Genomic DNA, 17999 nt, shown 5'->3' with positions numbered 1-17999 from the left:
ACTAAGAAAGCCAGCCATGCAATTGCCTTCCAACGTGTATGTGGTGTGCCTGTGTGTGATGCGGTGATGTTGGATCATGGGATCGCTGAGGGCTTCAGTACATGTAGAGAAGAGGTGCTAACAGAGTGAGTAGTACAGGTTCTGTATGTCAGTGTACTTTGTTCATACTTAGTGCTGGCCTTGAAAAGGGTCATTGTAATAAACTCATTAGAGTGTGTGTTCTAAAATACAGAGAGAAGAGATGTCTAGGTGAATGTTTGGAGGATATTTAATAGCACTCACAAAGAGAAGTGGTGGTATTTAAGTCCAGAAGGCCCCAAGTATGCATAGCACTAGTCCCATTACTTAAGTGAGTACTTAAGTGCTTTCTTGGGCTAGGGGACTAAATGGAAACAGTTAAGTACACCTACCCCCCAGAATCTCCATTTTTTTAAACCATAATCTCCAGATTATGATCTAGGCTTTTGAGTACAAGAACTGGGAGAGTTGTGCTGCTGGAGGCACTTTGGATCCAAATGGTGCCACTGAGGGTATGTTGATAGCAGGGCTCAACAAACTATAGAATCTACTTGCCCATGGCGATTAGAGATGTTAAATTTAGACTAATCAACTAATTGAGTAGTTGATGGAAATTCCATCAACTACTCAATTAGTCGATAAGGGGGGGAGGTGGTGCTTGCTGTCCCACTATGCCTCTCCATTTGAAACGTACAAGAGCCATGGTGGCTCTTGTACATTTCAAAGGAAGAGGTGCAGCAGCAGGGATGCTTCTGCCTGCCCTGCCCCCAGCACTGGCTCCTGCTCCCCCCATTTGCTGCCTCTCTCTGACAGTAGCAGCAGGGGAGGGTTGAAGCAACTAGTTAAGTGACTACTTGACTATATGATAAGCATAGGCTGTGTTGACAAAGCCATGTCACTAAAAATCAGGCAATGTAAATGTTGTCAGCCTAACTTCCATTCCCTACAAGTGGCATTTGCCTTGTGGGCAGGAAAGTGCTCCGACTAGCACAGCAGAAGGAGGGGGCATAAGCCCCCCGCCTTGCTCTTCCCCCGTGAATGACGAAAGCTTTGTCACACAATTGCCAGTGTAGACAAAGCCTGAGAGGCTGCTGGTGCTGCTGCTGAAGCCCTACTTTGCCACATTAACTGGAACGGACATTCCTATTGCCCCAGGTAAATTCTGGCTGAAGAACTCCATACCCTATTACCAATGCACGCAGGGGCTTGACAGGCACAAGAGTACCACTAAATAATGACTTTAAACACTAAGGCTATGTCTACAGTCGCGGCTTCTTGCACAAGAAAACGTCCACACTGCCATGTGCAAGCTGTGCTTTTGCGCAAGAGCGCCCATGGCAGTGTAGATGCTTTCTTGCGCAAGAAATCCCTGCTGAGCATCCACACTGCCGTCTTGCGCAAGCGCTCCTGTGCAAGAGGGCTTACACCTGTCAAAAAAGAGCATAGGTCTTGCGCAAGGAACCCCCTCTTACCACGCCGTACTGTAAATTTACGTGCGCAAGAGCAGGTGGGCAGTGTGGACGCTCTGCAGATTCTTGCGCAAGAACCCGTTAGTGTGGACATAGTCTAAGGGTACATGTAAACTACATTCTGTTTTTGAAAGAAGATATGCAAATTCAGCAGGTCCCCTCCCAAAACCCTCCCCCCGCATCTAGACTACTTTCACTTTTGAAAGATCTGCTTTTGAAAGTGAAATTGGAAGAAGATATGCAAATTCCCATGGGAATTTGCATATCCTCTTTCGAAAATAGAATATAGTCTAAACATAGCCTAACAGTGAAGCGCCGGACCTCAATATCATACTTTAGAACAGAAATTTTAACATAGATTGATGGACAGCACAAGAATGTTTGCCTAAAACCAACTCTAGATATTTAATATCTATGGGACTCCTGTTCTACTGATTTTATTTTTCATGACTTTGCTAAGTAAAGAGTTTGAGTAAATGGTCAACAATCTCTTTTCTTTTGCTTTTTGGAGATGAGAAAAAAAACAAAATACTAGTAATCTGATATGGAAATAACTTACTAGAACTCATAACAGCTCCACAGTTTCTCCTGTTGTTTCTTCAAGAATCCTAAAGTGGATTTCATCTGACTTCCTGCTGCTAATATCAACTACCAGGTTGTTTATTTTTTAAATCCAGGTACAAAACAAGGCAGCATCAGTTACGATGAATAAATGTCATGTTATTGCTTCAGAGATCTGGTTTCTAACTGCATCCACATGGGAACCTGCATTATTTCTGTTCAGAATACCAATTGCTAACTCTGAGCTTTAATTTTTTACTGGTTCCTTGAAAGGAATAGGATGTCTACATAAAGATGTTGTGGAGCAGGAGTCAACATACTTTTTACCCACCTGCATACATGGATACCAATTGCTTGTTACTTGACTTTCAAGGACATTTCTATTGTGAGGAATGACTTTTAGAATCATAGGGGTTGGGAGGGGACTACAAGGGCCATCTAGCACAGTGTTTCACAACCTTTTTTGAGAGGCAGCCTGTTCTTACGGGTAAAAATTTTTCCTTCAGATTTAGATTACATCTGCTATGCTGTTGTCCTGCACTCTGAGGCAGAACAATTTTTCTGTGTTTTTTATGTAAGCCTTTTAAATATTTGAAAACTTATGTCCCCCTTAATCTCCCCTTTTCCAAAGTAAATATAGCCTGTTTTATTAGCCTTTACTCATATGGCTTGTCTTCCATCACTTTGGATACAGGTTGCTCACCTCTGGATCCTTTTGTTTTTCCTCGTTCTGTCTATACATTGGTGACCAAGATTGGACACGATACTTCAGTGGAGTAACCGGCTGGAGAGAAGAGCTGTACTAGCACCTCCTGTGATTTGCCTGTTAAGCTGCTGTTAATGATCAATAAAATCTCTATTCCTACATCTAGGTAATTAATAAAGGTGTGGAAGACCAGGCCCAGAACAGATTCCCATGGAACCCCACTTGATATCTCCCTCCAATCTGACATCATTCTGTTAATACTTGCTTAACCAATTATCTATTAAATAGATACTGGTTCTGTTGGGCCTGTATTCCTCCAGCTTACTTATCAGAATGTCAGTTGGGACTGTCTCAAAACCTTGCTGAGGTCTAGGTATATGACATTGACTGCATTCCTGCTATAGTGATAGGTAATTCATAGTGGTCTCTCTTCCTTTATCTGCATGCCAGAATGTTCACTGCTTCTCATCAGTGGTGAATGCACTTGCACACCGTCACAGCCCATTTAACAAGGATGTGCTGTTAGCTGGTGTGTTTCAAAGCACACACATCTTCCCTAAAGCTGTCTAAGGTTTCACCTTTTGAATGGCAAAACAGTAAACGACAAGAGATGCAAATCTCTACTGCCTTCCTTTATCCTGGGGAAAATGGAGTTAGCTCATCTTCTCATTTAAGTTAGCTCATTCTCAGGCCCTAGGGACTCTGTTCTATGGGTCCAGAGTTCTTCAGTACTCTCTCTGCACCAGGTGGCACTAGAAAGTATAAATCAAACTCATGCTACCTAGAGGTCCCCCTGACAAGGAGAATCTTCAGCTAGCTGCTCACACCCTCTTTCTGTCCCTGTTTTGCTGTCAGAGAAGCAACCAAAGATCTGGACTAAGAATTTTTGCTTATCAAGATGTTCTTGTTCAAAAGCACATCCTTAATCCTTTAAAGAAAGTTTAAGTGTTTCTGTGAGAAGTATACAGTCACCATAAACCACCAGTTCTTTTGCATAACCATATGTATCCCTCTTGTGGTATCATATGTTCCTTGTATGCAGATTGAGGGTACAATTGGCCTTCAGTTACAATTGCATTTCCAGCCATGCAATTAAAGTCAGAATTGGACCCTTTTAAATTAAGATATATGATCCATAACCTAGGCCTGATTTTAGGCGGAGTAGCCCGCTCCTTGTGGCAGATGATACAGAGGTGGTATTTGTGTACTTTGAACAGTGTGTGGAACTATCAAAAATGATGTGCATAAAAGGGTTTAATAGCATGCAACCTAACTGTTTCAGTTTAGAGATATGAAGGAGAACAGTGTGACCATATTTAACTTGATTACACATAAGAAGCTAATGGGTTGAGGAAACCTAGAATACTGAAGGAGCTGATAGAGGAGGTATCTGAGCCTTTAGCTATCATCTTTGAAAACTCATGGAAGTCAGAAGAGATTCCAGAAGACTGGAAAAAGGCAAATATAGTGCCCATCTATGAAGAGTGAAATAAAAACTACCCAGGGTCAGTTTGTGCGCCAGGGAAGATAATGAAGCAAGTAATTAAGGAATTCATCTGAAAATATCTGGAAGAAAATGAGGTGATAAGTAACAGCCAACGTGGATTTGTAAAGAACAAATCCTGTCAAACCAAATCGGATAGCTTTCTTTGATAGGATAAGAAGTCTTGTGGATAAGGGAGAAGCAGTGGACATGGTATACCTAAACTTTAATAAGGCATTTGACACAATCTCACGTGACCTTTTTATCAAGCTAGGGAAGTACAACCTAGATGGGGCTACTGAAAGGCAGGTGCATCTAGCTGGATAACCAGTCTGACGGTACATCTAAACTGTATCCCTCTTTCAAAAGAGGGATGTAAATTAGACATATCAAAATTGCAAATGAAGCCAGGATTTTGATGACTCTGACAGTCCCTTCCAGTTCTATGAAAGAGCTAAAAGTTAAAGAGAAAATTAGTGCATCATTAAAATGAAGACTACTATTAGTTCTAAAACATTAGATCAAACAGATGATGAAAATGGGACTATCATGTAAACAATTTGGACAGTGCAATTCCAAAATGGAAAAGAAACAAAACATTCAGCAGTTTGTCAGAGTCAGTGTAGCAGAGATTATTCACCATTGGAGAATCCCCTTGTATCTGCATCTAGGGATCAGCTCTGCCTAGTCAGACACCCCCTTCCTTCATCAAGGCCCTTCTTGCTTTCTTGTTATTGCAGTGTTCTGTGGCTTGACCCACCAGCCAGGTCACTATGCACTCACCTCCCCACCCGCCAGCCAAAGTGAGGAAGTCTCGCTAGAGTAGATGTCCAGGTACTTTTCCCTGAAAGTCCACTCATTCCAAACTGTACCACCTTCATACGGCTGGTACAGGATCCTAGGCCTACCTGTTACTCTGTGTTCCAGCCTAGAGACTCTACACTTAATAACCAAGTTCCACAGTGTTTCAACCTTTGCTGTCCTTTCCTAGGCTCCTTCCTACTCTGTCCTCACAGGGCTGCCTTCTCCAGGTCCCACATGGGTAACCCTCTTCCCTCCTAGGTCCAGATCCTAAGGCTGCTTGTCTGCCACTAGGTATTCTTTTTCCCACCTCTCCATACCCAGAAACTGACTCCACTCTTTTACCCTTCTGTTAGCCCTTCCTGGTTTTATACAAGCCCTGTCTATTGCTGCCCAGATGGACTCTACCTTTAATTAGTGCTTGTTAGTCAAGTCTAAGTCTCCTTCCAAGTGTAGCCTACTAGATTGATTAGCACCTTCTGAGTCACTTCAATCTCTTTATGGGCGGTGTGTGATGAACAGCCCCCCCAGACAGCAACCAAAGTAAGCAGCATAAATACATTCAAGAAGGGATATGTTTCAAAATCCTACATGAAAAGGACAGTAAATTGACTTGGAGGGGTTAGGGAGAAGTTTGAGGATGTTTCCAGAGTGAATAAAAATTGGCTATCTTCTTTTATCTGATAGACATCCTGTATTTAGCACAGGGAGAGCCATAATATAGAAATCTTCATTAAAGTGAGCAAACTGTGGCACCAAGGCTGAATAACTTTACAAACCAGCCTCTCCTATATTTGGCATACAATTCTGACCCAGGAGAAAGAGGCTCATGTTGCATCCATAGGGAAAGACTTAGGGAGACTTCTCATTGTAATTTTTTAATTGGTGCAAAGATTTCAGATCTGGAGTCCACCTTCCTTAGTTGGCACCTTCCTGTTTGATAGCACCAATACCCATGTCTGACAGCTGCCTCTTCATGATACTGATTTTTAGGTGGATTAACCTGTCAACACCTCCATATGGGTAATATGCAACTTGAAAATGTTTTCCCTTTAGCAATATATGCTGCTGTGTGCTGGGGTTGTGCCTGCTGTTTCCATTTTGCCTTCTTATTAAGCATTGCTTCAAGAATATGCTGTTCTTCTGAACAAGAGGAGGCTCTTGGAAGAGAATATATTTAAAAGCACTCAAACAGGTTACATTTTATTTTCAAATTGCAAGTAAGTCCAATTTCTATCTGAATCAGCCAGTCTGTCTCTCCTGAGTTGGTATAAAATACCTCCTTGGAATATTTATAAAATATGCTGTAATCATGTTTGCATTTCTGTAAAAAATTTACAGTACTATTAAATATGTCTGAACTACTTGATGTCTTGGTTTCTTCCCAAGTATAAATATGGAAAACACAAATTTGTATTTAAAAACTAATACTAGTACAGTCAAGGTAATGGATAAAGAAAAAGAATTTGTGTCCGGACTTTTGGAGCTAGATTTTTGTTCTTAAGTGGGCTTAGCTTTTCTTAGCTGCTGGACTTCTGAATGTGCAAAATCTCCTGATGTGTAAATATTCTGTTAGTAGGATTGTGCATGCTTAGTTGTGTGCAAGTGCAAATCCTGACCTCTGTGGATAATTTTAAAGTCTTGTGCATGCAAGTCAGATGTGCAAAAAACTGCATGTTCGCTTTTAAAAATCTGACTGTTGAGACCTATATCAAATTCTGTTTAATTTGGATAAGTCACCTAACTTAACCTCTCCACTTCAATTTATCAGTTTGTTTCAATGGTTATACTCCCTTGCTTAAAATTAAAATGGCAAGTTTTTCCGCAAAATCATCTGCTTTTGCGGAAAAATTTGCCAGCTGTCCTACACTGGCCACTTGAATTTCCGCAAAAGCACTGACGATCTCATGTAAGATTGTCAGTGCTTTTGCGGAAATACTATGCTGTTCCCATTCGGGCAAAAGTCTTTTTCCGAAAAACTTTTGCGCAAAAGGGCCACTGTAGACAGCAGAGATTTGTTTTCCGCAAAAAAGCGCCGATCGCGAAAATGGCAATCGGGGCTTTTTTTGCGGAAAAGCGCATCTAGATTGGCCACGGACGCTTTTCGGCAAAAAGTGCTTTTGCGGAAAAGTGTCCTGCCAATCAAGACGCGCTTTTCCGAAAATGCTTTTAACGGATAACTTTTCCGTTAAAAGCATTTCCGGAAAATTATGCCAGTGTAGACATAGCCCATGTGATTAAGTACTTCGCTGGATTGGGGCTATTATGCTATCGCTGCAGGATGTTTTGAGGTTGAACTAATTTATGTAAAAGGCTTCCAAGTCCTGGGATGAAATATTCTATTCAAATAAATATTGTTAGTGTGCATCTTTGCTTGCAAAATAATCTCATCTCACTGATGCAACAGAGTAGCTACTGTCATTGATATCACTTATGTAAACAGGCCTGATTGGAACAGGAAAGCTGAATAAAAACCTATCCTCTTATAAGACATATTTATGTCTCTGATAAGAATGCTTCAACTCACTTTTCAGATTCAGAGGGAAACCTGTGTCAAAACAATCAGCTGCTACAGATAACACTGACCATGCACAGAATTATCATCCCTTCTGAAGATGTACTCCGAAAACTAATTGGTCTATATCCTTTATAATGTTCACCTGTAATTATTAAGGTAAGGTAATGCAGAAATATATAGATAGAATCGTAAGTAAAGTGTATAGGTCAATATTAATAAATTGGTGCATTCATCTCAGCATCTCATGATTACTAAGAGGCTAAATTTAGTGCTTAAGAAAAATCTTACCAGGTTTGTTTTAAAATATAAAGATGTGATCAGTGAACTAAGAGAGAAGGTAGGTGGAGAAGGCTCCCCAGCAGATTACATTGCAATCTCAGACCCCATATTTGTAATTATTTATAAATGGAAAGATCTTCATATTATGCTAACTTAGTCTATATCTGAAAATCATTGAAAGATATGCAGTAAATCTTGGATTATCTTCTCTATACAAATAAATGATCAAAAAATGAAGTGGGTAAATTTTTTTTAAACAATCCCCAGTCTAATTATAGAGTTTTAGAAACTTAAAAGTTTTGTGAAAATCTCTTTCCACAAAATGACTTATCAGACAATCATAAAAAAGATGCTAAGAATATGAATACTGGCACAACTGCTCTCCCTTATCAAGAGACTTCTTAGATATGGAAAATACTACTTAACTCTGTTGGCTTTACTGGATGTTCATAATTAAGAGATTATAACCTAATTAGGGACAAATCTTGAGAGATACCAAGAACTTATGAGTCAGATATTTACTTGGTACAACTTGTTTTATTTAGTACTTTTCCTCCACAACTCTAATTTTTATTGTCTTCCAGTTATCATAATTGTACAAAACAGACCTGCCATGACAATTAGTAGTCCGACTACACTAGATACCTGCATCATGCAGGAGCCAATATATCAAAGTTATTTTTTGGAATATAGAATAAGTGGCATTTAATTTAGGGTCCTGCATTCCCTCAGATATAACAAGATAGGGAGCCACTATTTACAGTGTAAATCAAGCAAATAGCTAATTTACAGAGGCAGCTTGCTTCCAAGAGTCAAGAAAACAATCCTGCTTTCAATCAATAATAAAAATAGTTATCTACAACTAGGGATGTTAAATATTGGTAAATTGAATAGTCAAGTAACCTCGTGAATTCTTATCAGTCAGTTGACTACAGGCAGTCCCCGAGTTACGCGGATCCGTCTTTTCCGCACTTACGAACGGGGCTTTCTCGCCCCGGAGCTCGCAGGCAGTGGGACCGCCCAGAGCGCAGCGGTCCCGCCACCTCTACCTCCGGGGCGAGAAAAGCTGCTCCGGGTGCCCCTGGTCTGCTGAGGACCATCTCCAGCAGACCAGGGACACCCGGAGCAAAGCCGGGGAGGCGCGGGACTCCGCCGCCGCTGCTGCTTTGCTCCCGGTGCCTCTGGTCTGCTGGGGACCTTCTCCAGCAGACCAGGGACACCTGGAGCAAAGCCGGGGAGGCGAGGGGTCCCACGCCTCTGAGGCTTTGCTCTGGCAAAGCCGGGGAGGTGCGGGACTCCGCCGCCGCTGCGGCTTTGCTCCCCATGTCCCTGGTCTGCTGGGGGGGGGGGGGGGCGCAGCTAGTGCCCCCCCCCCCCCCAGCAGACCAGGGAGACGTGGAGCAAAGCCCCGGGCCTGTGGTAGAGCAGGTGGGGCGCTGCCGGTTGGTCCCGCAGCACCGCTCCTTGGCGCTACTGGACCAACCCAGGAGCACCCCAGCTGCTCTGCCCCAGGCATCTCCAAGTCAGCCGCTGCTGAAACTGACCAGTTGCTGACTACAGGAAGCCTCTGCCCTGGGGCTTCCTGGAATCAGCCGCTGATCAGTTTCAGCAGCAGCTGACTTGGGGATGCCTGGGGTTCTTAAGTTGAATCTGTATGTAAGTCAGAACTGGCGTCCAGATTCAGCCGCTGTTGAAACTGATCAGTTTCAGCAGCGGCTGAATCTGGAGGCCAGTTCCGACTTACATACAGATTCAACTTAAGAACAAACCTACAGTCCCTATCTTGTACGTAACCCGGGGACTGCCTGTATTCTATAGTCCCAAGGAGCCGGGCTAGCAGCCAGTGCACTCCGGCCCCACTCCGGAGGAGTCTCCTGCCACTCTGCACAGGGTACCAGGCGGGAGTTGGACTGCGAGGAGAGCCAGTTCAAAAACCAGCTCCTTTCACAGACCAGCTGCCTGTTGCCCTGTGCTGCTGCCTCTGATATAGAGGCAACAGTGCAGGGTGGCAGCAGCCCCTATGAGGGGAGGAGAGGGAAATGCCTGTAGTCTATAGCATTAACCTATAAGCTTTTGCTTATCAGATAATCAGTTAATCGACTATTACATCTCTATCTACAATTGGAGTAGTATCTTTGCTGGTGAATGCAGAATTGGGTCTGTCTGTCTGTCTGTGTCTGTCTATATAAGGGGTTTTTGCTCTATAGTAGTAGAAACAAAGAGAACTTATTCCACACCAACACAAATATACCATGTGATCAATTCTTCAGTAAATAGTTGAGTTCAAATTTGCTTCAAGCTGTGGCTAACAGACCCCACTCCTTTCTGATAATTTTTTAAAATAATGGAACAAAATAATTTTTTACATCTTTTCACTATGAAGTTGGGCATTCTGCAGTCAGGGATGTAATTACTGTATATATGCAATCAAAATCTGAATTTTTTGGTAAAAAATGATGCAGTAAAGAGCGGGGATCATTGCATTTTACTAATTTTTTTTTTTAATTTGGGGGGTTTGGCAAACTTCAGTTCCCAGGCCAGCAGGACAAACCGCTAGCATGCTGTGACATTTTATGTATCTGGATTGTCTGCAAGCACAGATCTCCTCAGCTCCCGTTGGCTTCTGTTTGCTGTTCCCAGCCAATGGAAATTGCAGGAAGTGGCATGTGCTCCTATTGGCTAGAAATGGTGACTCTCAGACACTGGGAGCTACAAGACTCCATGTCTGCAGATGTTCCAGATAAACAAAACATCCCAACGTGTGAGTGGCTTCTGCTGATGAGCTGGGACCAGAAGTTTGCAAACTGCTAATATAGATTCGGCTTATGAAAGGGTGATTGTGATTTTTAGATTCTTTTTAACTTGGGGCAGGGGTTCAGCTTATGAACAAAGAGGCTTATGATCAAGTATCTATGGTAGTTTGTGAATTTTTAACTTCCACGCACACAGACTTCACAGCCAGATGTAAATATTTGCAAAGCCAGTGGTAGAGTAAAGCAGATTTGAATGGCTCAATTAATCTAGGTTTTGAGGTATTTGAAGTTGCCTTCAAATTTCCAGCTTTACTGGTTTTCATGTCTCAAAATTACATGACCAGCTCTGGTTAATTTGCAGTTGATTTGGTCATATTTAGGTTTGATCCGACCTGACCCTCGGACAGTTTGTAAGTTATCTTCTTTAAATAGGTGCACAATATCTCAAAATGATGCATAAAAGGTCTGCAGGAGAAAAATATCCATAATGCTCATAATCAATGTTCCCTCATCTAATTTGTATATCCATGTGTAAAATGAGGTTTTTATGTGCACTGAGGTGTATGTAGATGTGCATCATCAGCATAAATACATTCTGCTAGCCGTGGGCACCCTGCTGATCACCTAGGCGGCATTTGAATCTCTCCTGGATGGCCGCCCAAATCCAATTTACAGTAAACACTGCCCATAATATATCTTTCCTGAACTGATCTTCCATAGCTATAAATTACTATTTATAGAATAAAAGTAAATATTCTCTTTGGAGTTCATAAATTTATTTCAAACTTCAAAAATATTTCTGCCCAATGTTATCTCCGGTAAAGCAAACAGTTAATGGGCAGTTTTCTATAAAAATGGTCCTTGATTAATTTAGTACTAATTTTATAATCTTTTGTTTTGTATTTTAACAAGTTGTATGAATGGATAAGTTCTAATGAAAATTGGGAAGCAAATTACCAAGAAACAAACTAAAAAGCAAAGGTTCATTTAACTACTTCACACCTCTCAGCACTTGATGAAATATGTCAGTGCTATTTATAACTATCCTATTTATATCTGTCCTTCACTAACGATTTCAGAAGAATAATATGCATCACAGCTCTGAGCCAATGTCCATGGAAGGCAATGGGAAAGTTCCACTAGCTTTAGTCAATAAGCATTGGATCAGGCCCCAAGAAATACTGAACATACCAAGTTTCTGCTCATGCATGAACCACCATGTTATCCTTAACAGTGCTCTACATATCTGGATGCTTTAGAAAAGAAATCATCCGTGCTTTGTGTAAAGATATGCTATTTCATCAGGTAAGAATTTTTTACATACTATATCTGTGAAAGCAAATAAGTAATACAATGAAATGCTATAGCTACTGTTCAAGTCAGTTATGTGATTCAACAAATAAAAGTGACTTTGCATTTCTAAAGTTAGCATTCAAAAGAGGAATGGGATTCAGTGGCCTTCTGCTTAAGAAAAACATTAAGGATCAATGAACAATGGCCAGATGTCTTGTATAAATACATTAAAATCAATGGATGAAATCAGCTCCATTTTCTTGGTGCATGATTATGAGCCTGATCCTCCAAAAACCTAAGCACCTCAACTTGTATTGATGTCACTGAAAGTTGAGAGTGACTAGCAATTGGTTGAATGGTGCCCTATGTTACCATACAGTTTTCTCTTTCAAATAAAGCAATGCTGGATATTGAGACTGTGTCAGTATGAAACACAACTCTCCATTGCATTTAATAGGGAGCTCCACTTAATCAATTGCAGTGCTGCCCTTGGAAATTTATTTCCTTTTCCTTCTGTTACATTTAATTTAATGGTTGCTATGTTGGTTTAAAGATTTTTTTTTTAAATTAAAGAATAAGCATTTGACAAAAGTGTTTGCATAGGACTAATGCTTTCATCAGTACTTAGACCAGGAAATAACTGATAGATGCTGGCAAATGTTGGCTTTTTAATAGTGTCCATTTTATTACTTCAAAAAGAGGTGCAGAATAATTTGGTACTTACAAGACATTATGGAGTACATTTTCAAATTGCGCACATGTAAAATTAACTGATGCACACACCTACAGGAGTGTACTCATGTTCATTTATTAGAGAAAACCCAGGTATTGTATGTATGTGGCTTACAAGTCAAATAAGCTGAATGGAAACATGAGATGGAATATCATTCACAAGCCATTGTTTCTCAGGAAATACCTTGTACTTGTTAAGGTAAGCTATATTATCTATAACATTTCCTAGTTCTGGCTTTGTAGACCCGGGTGGCTGAACTGGAGGTGTTAAGGGAGTTAGAGAAGTACATGGATGAGACTTTTCAGGAAAAAGTAGAGCGATTCCACCTCTAATCAGACAGCCTCTGTACTCTTGAGGAGGGTGAAAGTCTCAGGGAAGGAGAACATCCAACCAGAAATGATACCATAGTTGGGACCCTCCTTCCAGATGATATGGTATCCTCTTCTACTGAAAATACTTGCGGGGGGAGGGAACACCAGCTATTAGGAAAAGACAGCTGTTACTAATGGGGGATCTGATCATTAGAAACATAGTGGAGGGTCTGTGATCATCGTGAAAACCACATGGTGGCTTGCTTGGTACGAAGATTGTGGATCTCTTGAGACATCTAGGTAAATGTATGTGTAGCGCTGGGAAAGATCTGATGGTCATGGTACATGTAGATACCAACGACACAGGAAAGGATAGAAGAGAGGTCCTGCAGGTTAAATTTAGGCTACTAGGTAAGAGATTGAAATCCAGGACCTCCGTGGTAGCATTCTCTGAAATGCTAGCAGTTTTCATGTGCAGGGCCAAACAGACAGGCAGAGTGTCAAAGCATGGATGAGATGATGGTTTAGGGAGGTGGGATTTACACTTATTAGAAACTGGGGAAACTTTTGGGAAAGGGGGAGCCTATACAGGAAGGATGGGCTCCACCTAACCCAAAATGGAACCAGATTCCTGGCACTCACAATTAAAAGATCCTAGAGAAGTTTTTAAACTAAGGGCTGGAGGAAAGCCAACAGGTGTAGAGGAGCATATGGCTCAGATAAAGACATCCCTTAGGGCGGTGGTCACCAACCCATCAATCGCGATCGACTGGTCAAAAATGTTGGGAATCAATAAGAAAGGGATATAGAATAAAATAGATAATATATTATTGCTTCTATATAAATCCATGGTACACATTTTGAATACTGTATGGAAATGTGGTTGCCTCATCTAAAAAAAAAAAGGTTTATTGGCATTGGAAAAAGTTCAGAAAAGGGCAACAAAAAAGATTAGGCATATGGAATGGCTGCCACATGGTGAGAGATTAATAAGATTGGTACTTTTCAGTGTGGAAAAGAGATGACTAAGGGAGAATATGGTAGAGATATGTAGACTGACTGGTGTGAAGAAAGTGAATAAAAAAGAGTTAGTTATGCTTTCCCATAACACAATAACTAAGGGCAACCAAATGAAATTAATAGACAGCAGATTTAAAACAAAACAAAAGGAAGTACTTCTTCACACTATAGACAGACAACCTGTGGAAATCCTTGCCAGAGCATGTTGTGAAGGCCAAGACACTAACAGGGTTCAAAAAAAGAGCTATATAAATTCATGGAGGATAGGTCCATCAATGACTATTAGCCAGGATGGGCAGGGATGGTGTCTCTAGGCTCTGTTTGCCAGAAATTGGGAATGGGTGACCAAATAGATTACTTGATGATTACCTGTTCTGTTCATTCCCTCTAGGGCACTTGGCATTGGCCACTGTCAGAAAACAGAGTATCGGGCTACATGGACCTTTGATCTGACTCTGTATGGTCATTCTTATGTTTTTACGACAGAGTTGGTAGTGTCAATCCAAGTGTTTGATTCTTGTATTATAAACTCTGTCTCTCTGGATAGAACAGTGTACTCTGAAGCCAAATTTAAAATCTGAGTGACCAAAGGAGAATATAAGTAATAAAACAGACTGGATGTTTGCCTTGTAGCATTACTGGTGTTTCAATTACAAAAATAATCAGCAAACTTCTTTATTTTATTATTATATTTTCCATTCTCAATAGGTATTGGATAACAGAGTTCTGGATCATGTTCAAAATGGATTCTAGTCTAACTAAAACCATGGAGGAATTTCAGAAATTGGTGAGAGTTAATGGTGAGGAGTTACACTGTCATCTAATTGACACAACTCAAATGTGAGTGTCAACGTTTTAATATGTTTGGAAAACAAAACAATATTGCCATCTCACATCCCTAAAATGATAGCAATCAATCTCCAACATCTAGACAAGGAATATTTCCATGTGCCCTATATTAACAATGTACAAAAAAAATCTGTTTACTAAGGGTGATGTTTACCTTGTGCAGAGATCCAGCATGTGATAATTTAAGTCCCATTAGTGCTCTCAAAATATGTCTTAAGTTTAACTTAATTGTTGCTGATATCTGATGCTGATCTTCTGAAAGGGTGAACTTCATTTGAAGGAACACAGAAGACTAAGGGAGGAAAGGTTTGAAAACACTTAATTCCTTGAAAGGGCAGCCAGAAAGGAGAACATACTTTTACTCGGAGTGTACATGAGATAAAACAGTGTACTTTTTTTAAAGCCAAAGTTCAGATTTCTGGGGAGACAATATAAAGTTCATTTCATTATCTCTAATTCAGGGATAAGCAATAAGGGCATTTTGCCAGGGTATCTGGACTATGGGAGCTGTGAGAAGTAGAGTCCCTGTCTGTGCCACTTCCTGCTGCTCCCATTGGCTGGAAATGGCAATCCGCAGCTGTGAACGGCTGTATCTACAGATGCACAGGTAAATAAAGGGGTTAGCCTTGGCGAACCACATCTGGGCCACAAGCTGCTTATTGCCTACCCCGGTCTAATTCTAAATGTTATTTTATATTTTTTTTCTGGTCTTACTATCTGCTCAAGATTAGAGCCCAGAACACCTAGAAAAATAAAGTGCACAGGAGCTGTATCTCACAGGGCTCTCTCCTGAGAAGAGATTTGTCCCATTGTTAAATAAGAGTGAGAAACAGGCAGCAGAATTTGATCCACAAGTCATAGCTGTTCATTGTGAATAGACTTCTATATGAGATTTAGTTGAGCTGCCCAGGAAGACAATAAGGGGCAATAAGAAGGTATAATGGACTGATCAAGACCTGTTGCCACTGGAATCAGAGGCCATTGACTTTAATGGGACTGAGCCTTGATCCAATGGATACAGCAAACGGGAGAGTTAGACACAGCAATATTGAGGAGATGTCACTATGACTGTATTCTGTTTCATACTGTATTTTTACTATCTTTAAAGGGTACTTTACAAATGCATGCTAAAAACATTCAGCAGGGCTCTTGTCATAATCTCTTTTATTGGACCACCTTCCAGTAAAAGATATTACCTCACACACCTTGTCCCTCTAATATCTGGGACCAATATGGCTGCAACTACCATGCATATGTCATTTTATCCATCCTTCATAATGAGTATAAAGAAATTGCTCTTTTGAAATTCAAATCATGCATTGGTTTTCATTTGCAATTAATCATGCAACTGATGCCACCAGGTTTTGGGGAAATGTAAATTAATTTTTCTGCAGAAAGCAACCTCACTTAGTGTACATTTTTTTTTTCATAAAAAGAAATTCCCGGGATTGGTCCCGAAAACTTACACAGCGGATAAAACCCAACACCAGTAAGAAAAGGAAAGTCTCGCTTCTCTTTGATCATCTAGAACCAGAAGAGCTATCAGACCACCTCACCTATCTTGAATTTAAGTCCTTCCGAAGAATATCAGTAAGTGATCAGTTTTTGTCCAGGAGAAACAAAACAATTAACTTTCTCTGCATGCGGTTAGATTCACTTCCATCCTGATCCTTTGTTTTTGTCAAGAAGCTTTTGTTTTTGTCAAGAAATGTGTGCGTTGGGTTGGGAGAGCTAGCACTGGATGGAGAGGACAGACAGTTTGACCCTCCTTGTATTCAAAGAATAGGTTGGTTCAGGAAGGTGAGGTTGAAGAACAGTGTTTAAAGTGATAGAAGTGGTATAGAGGGTTAGGGAGACTGGAGAATGGAGAGAGCAAAGCACTGTAGGAGGGATACAGACCTACTATGACAGCAGAGAGTCATTGCAACACTTCTTCACAAGGGTTCCTGGACGATCCTGAAATACTGAAGCAACACTTCGTTTTAAACAGGCCAATTGGAGCTGCCCTGTCTTTTTTTTCCCAAGTTTGTCACAACATTAAAGAAAAGGCCAGTATTGTTTGATACTCCTTAGCTGTCAAACAAAAGAATGCATAGCAGATTCAAAACAGCCAGGAGGGGCGGAGTGTTTGTGGGTACAGTTTATCCTTTCCCTGCACCCGAGATAAGGTGCACAGCTAAAAGAACAAAGAGACTCATTGTTTGGATGGTAGCACTAGAAACTGAAGTGTAAATTTTGCAGTTAGAGGGATGTTGAACAGGTTGCAAAAAAATCTCTCCTAGTCATGCACTTTATTTTAAGCTTCAGATACATGACTCCTCATATGTTATGTTAAAATTTAACAGCCTTGGGACTGAAGTCATGCATTTACGCATAGGGTCCTTCCCGTAGGCAGTAATAATACTTAATGCTTATATAATGCTTAACATTTTCAAAGCTCTCTGCAGACACTAATTAATGATTAATGGGAATAACAAGTATGATGCACAGTCACAGCCTTGGTTCCTTCATAGTTTTCAGCCAGTTTCTTAGCTGTGTGATATGAACTTAAAATTTAGTTCACTGGAACCTTGGTAAAGAAGAGAGAGTGCTTTGTCCATTAAACAATATAGTTCTTTAACTCCTCGCAGAATACCTCTCTACTATTGTAGCTTAAGATCTGTCACTCTTATGGGAGAGAGTATGCAGATTAGATGATGTAATGCTAACAGGAGTATAATTATTCATAGATTCATTCTAACGCTAGAAGTTACCATCAGATCATTAATGTTTATCTAGTATTTCCTGTATTGTGTCCAATAGCCTGTGTCTGACCATGGCGTAACTTCCAAAAAGGCATTTAGTCTAGAGAGAGAGAGAGCGAATGAGAGAGAATGAGAATCCACCACTTGTCTTGGTAGTTTGTGCCAGAAGTTAAATTACGTTTGATTTTTTTTCACTTACCCACCCACCAACTTTTTCTTATTTAATTTGTTTGGCTTTAACTTCTAGTCATTCTATTCAAATGTGTTAATGCCCATGTTTAATTCTCTGAGCATGTCCAGTTATCATGGCAAAAGGTGCTGGTGTTAAGAACAATTGGAGTTGTGATGGAATGGTGGGATAACCCATGTGTGTGTTTGCAGGGTGTGATGATCTCTGTAGGTCTTAAATATTGAAATAGCCAAACCATTTGAATTTCAGGAGAGAGATAGAATGAGACATT

The 17999-nt window shown here is 40.7% G+C and overlaps 1 protein-coding gene and 1 long non-coding RNA gene across 5 annotated transcripts in view; one reads left to right on the top strand and one right to left on the bottom strand.

The window, feature by feature from the left end:
* Positions 1-17999, top strand: part of RASGRP1 (RAS guanyl releasing protein 1) — an 85978-nt gene that overhangs the window by 29506 nt on the left and 38473 nt on the right. For 3 of the 4 annotated variants that reach the window (XR_012903418.1, XM_075927038.1, XM_075927039.1), the window contains exons 3-6: positions 7573-7683; positions 11836-11893; positions 14654-14785; positions 16231-16384. Coding sequence is in view for 3 of the 4 variants with exons in the window: in XM_075927038.1 (XP_075783153.1) it covers positions 7573-7683; positions 11836-11893; positions 14654-14785; positions 16231-16384 (455 nt within the window). In the remaining variant the exon portion in view is untranslated. Of the gene's footprint in view, positions 1-1919; positions 6259-7572; positions 7684-11835; positions 11894-14653; positions 14786-16230; positions 16385-17999 lie in introns of those variants that run through there. The other variant, XM_075927040.1, reaches the window with a different exon arrangement.
* The window catches only part of LOC112547395 (uncharacterized), a 151143-nt gene that overhangs the window by 101424 nt on the left and 31720 nt on the right, over positions 1-17999 (bottom strand). The window lies entirely within an intron of this gene.

This window comes from Pelodiscus sinensis, chromosome 4 (genome assembly GCF_049634645.1).
Source record: "Pelodiscus sinensis isolate JC-2024 chromosome 4, ASM4963464v1, whole genome shotgun sequence".
Taxonomy (NCBI): domain Eukaryota; kingdom Metazoa; phylum Chordata; order Testudines; family Trionychidae; genus Pelodiscus; species Pelodiscus sinensis.
This window is presented reverse-complemented; position numbering and strand designations above follow the sequence as displayed.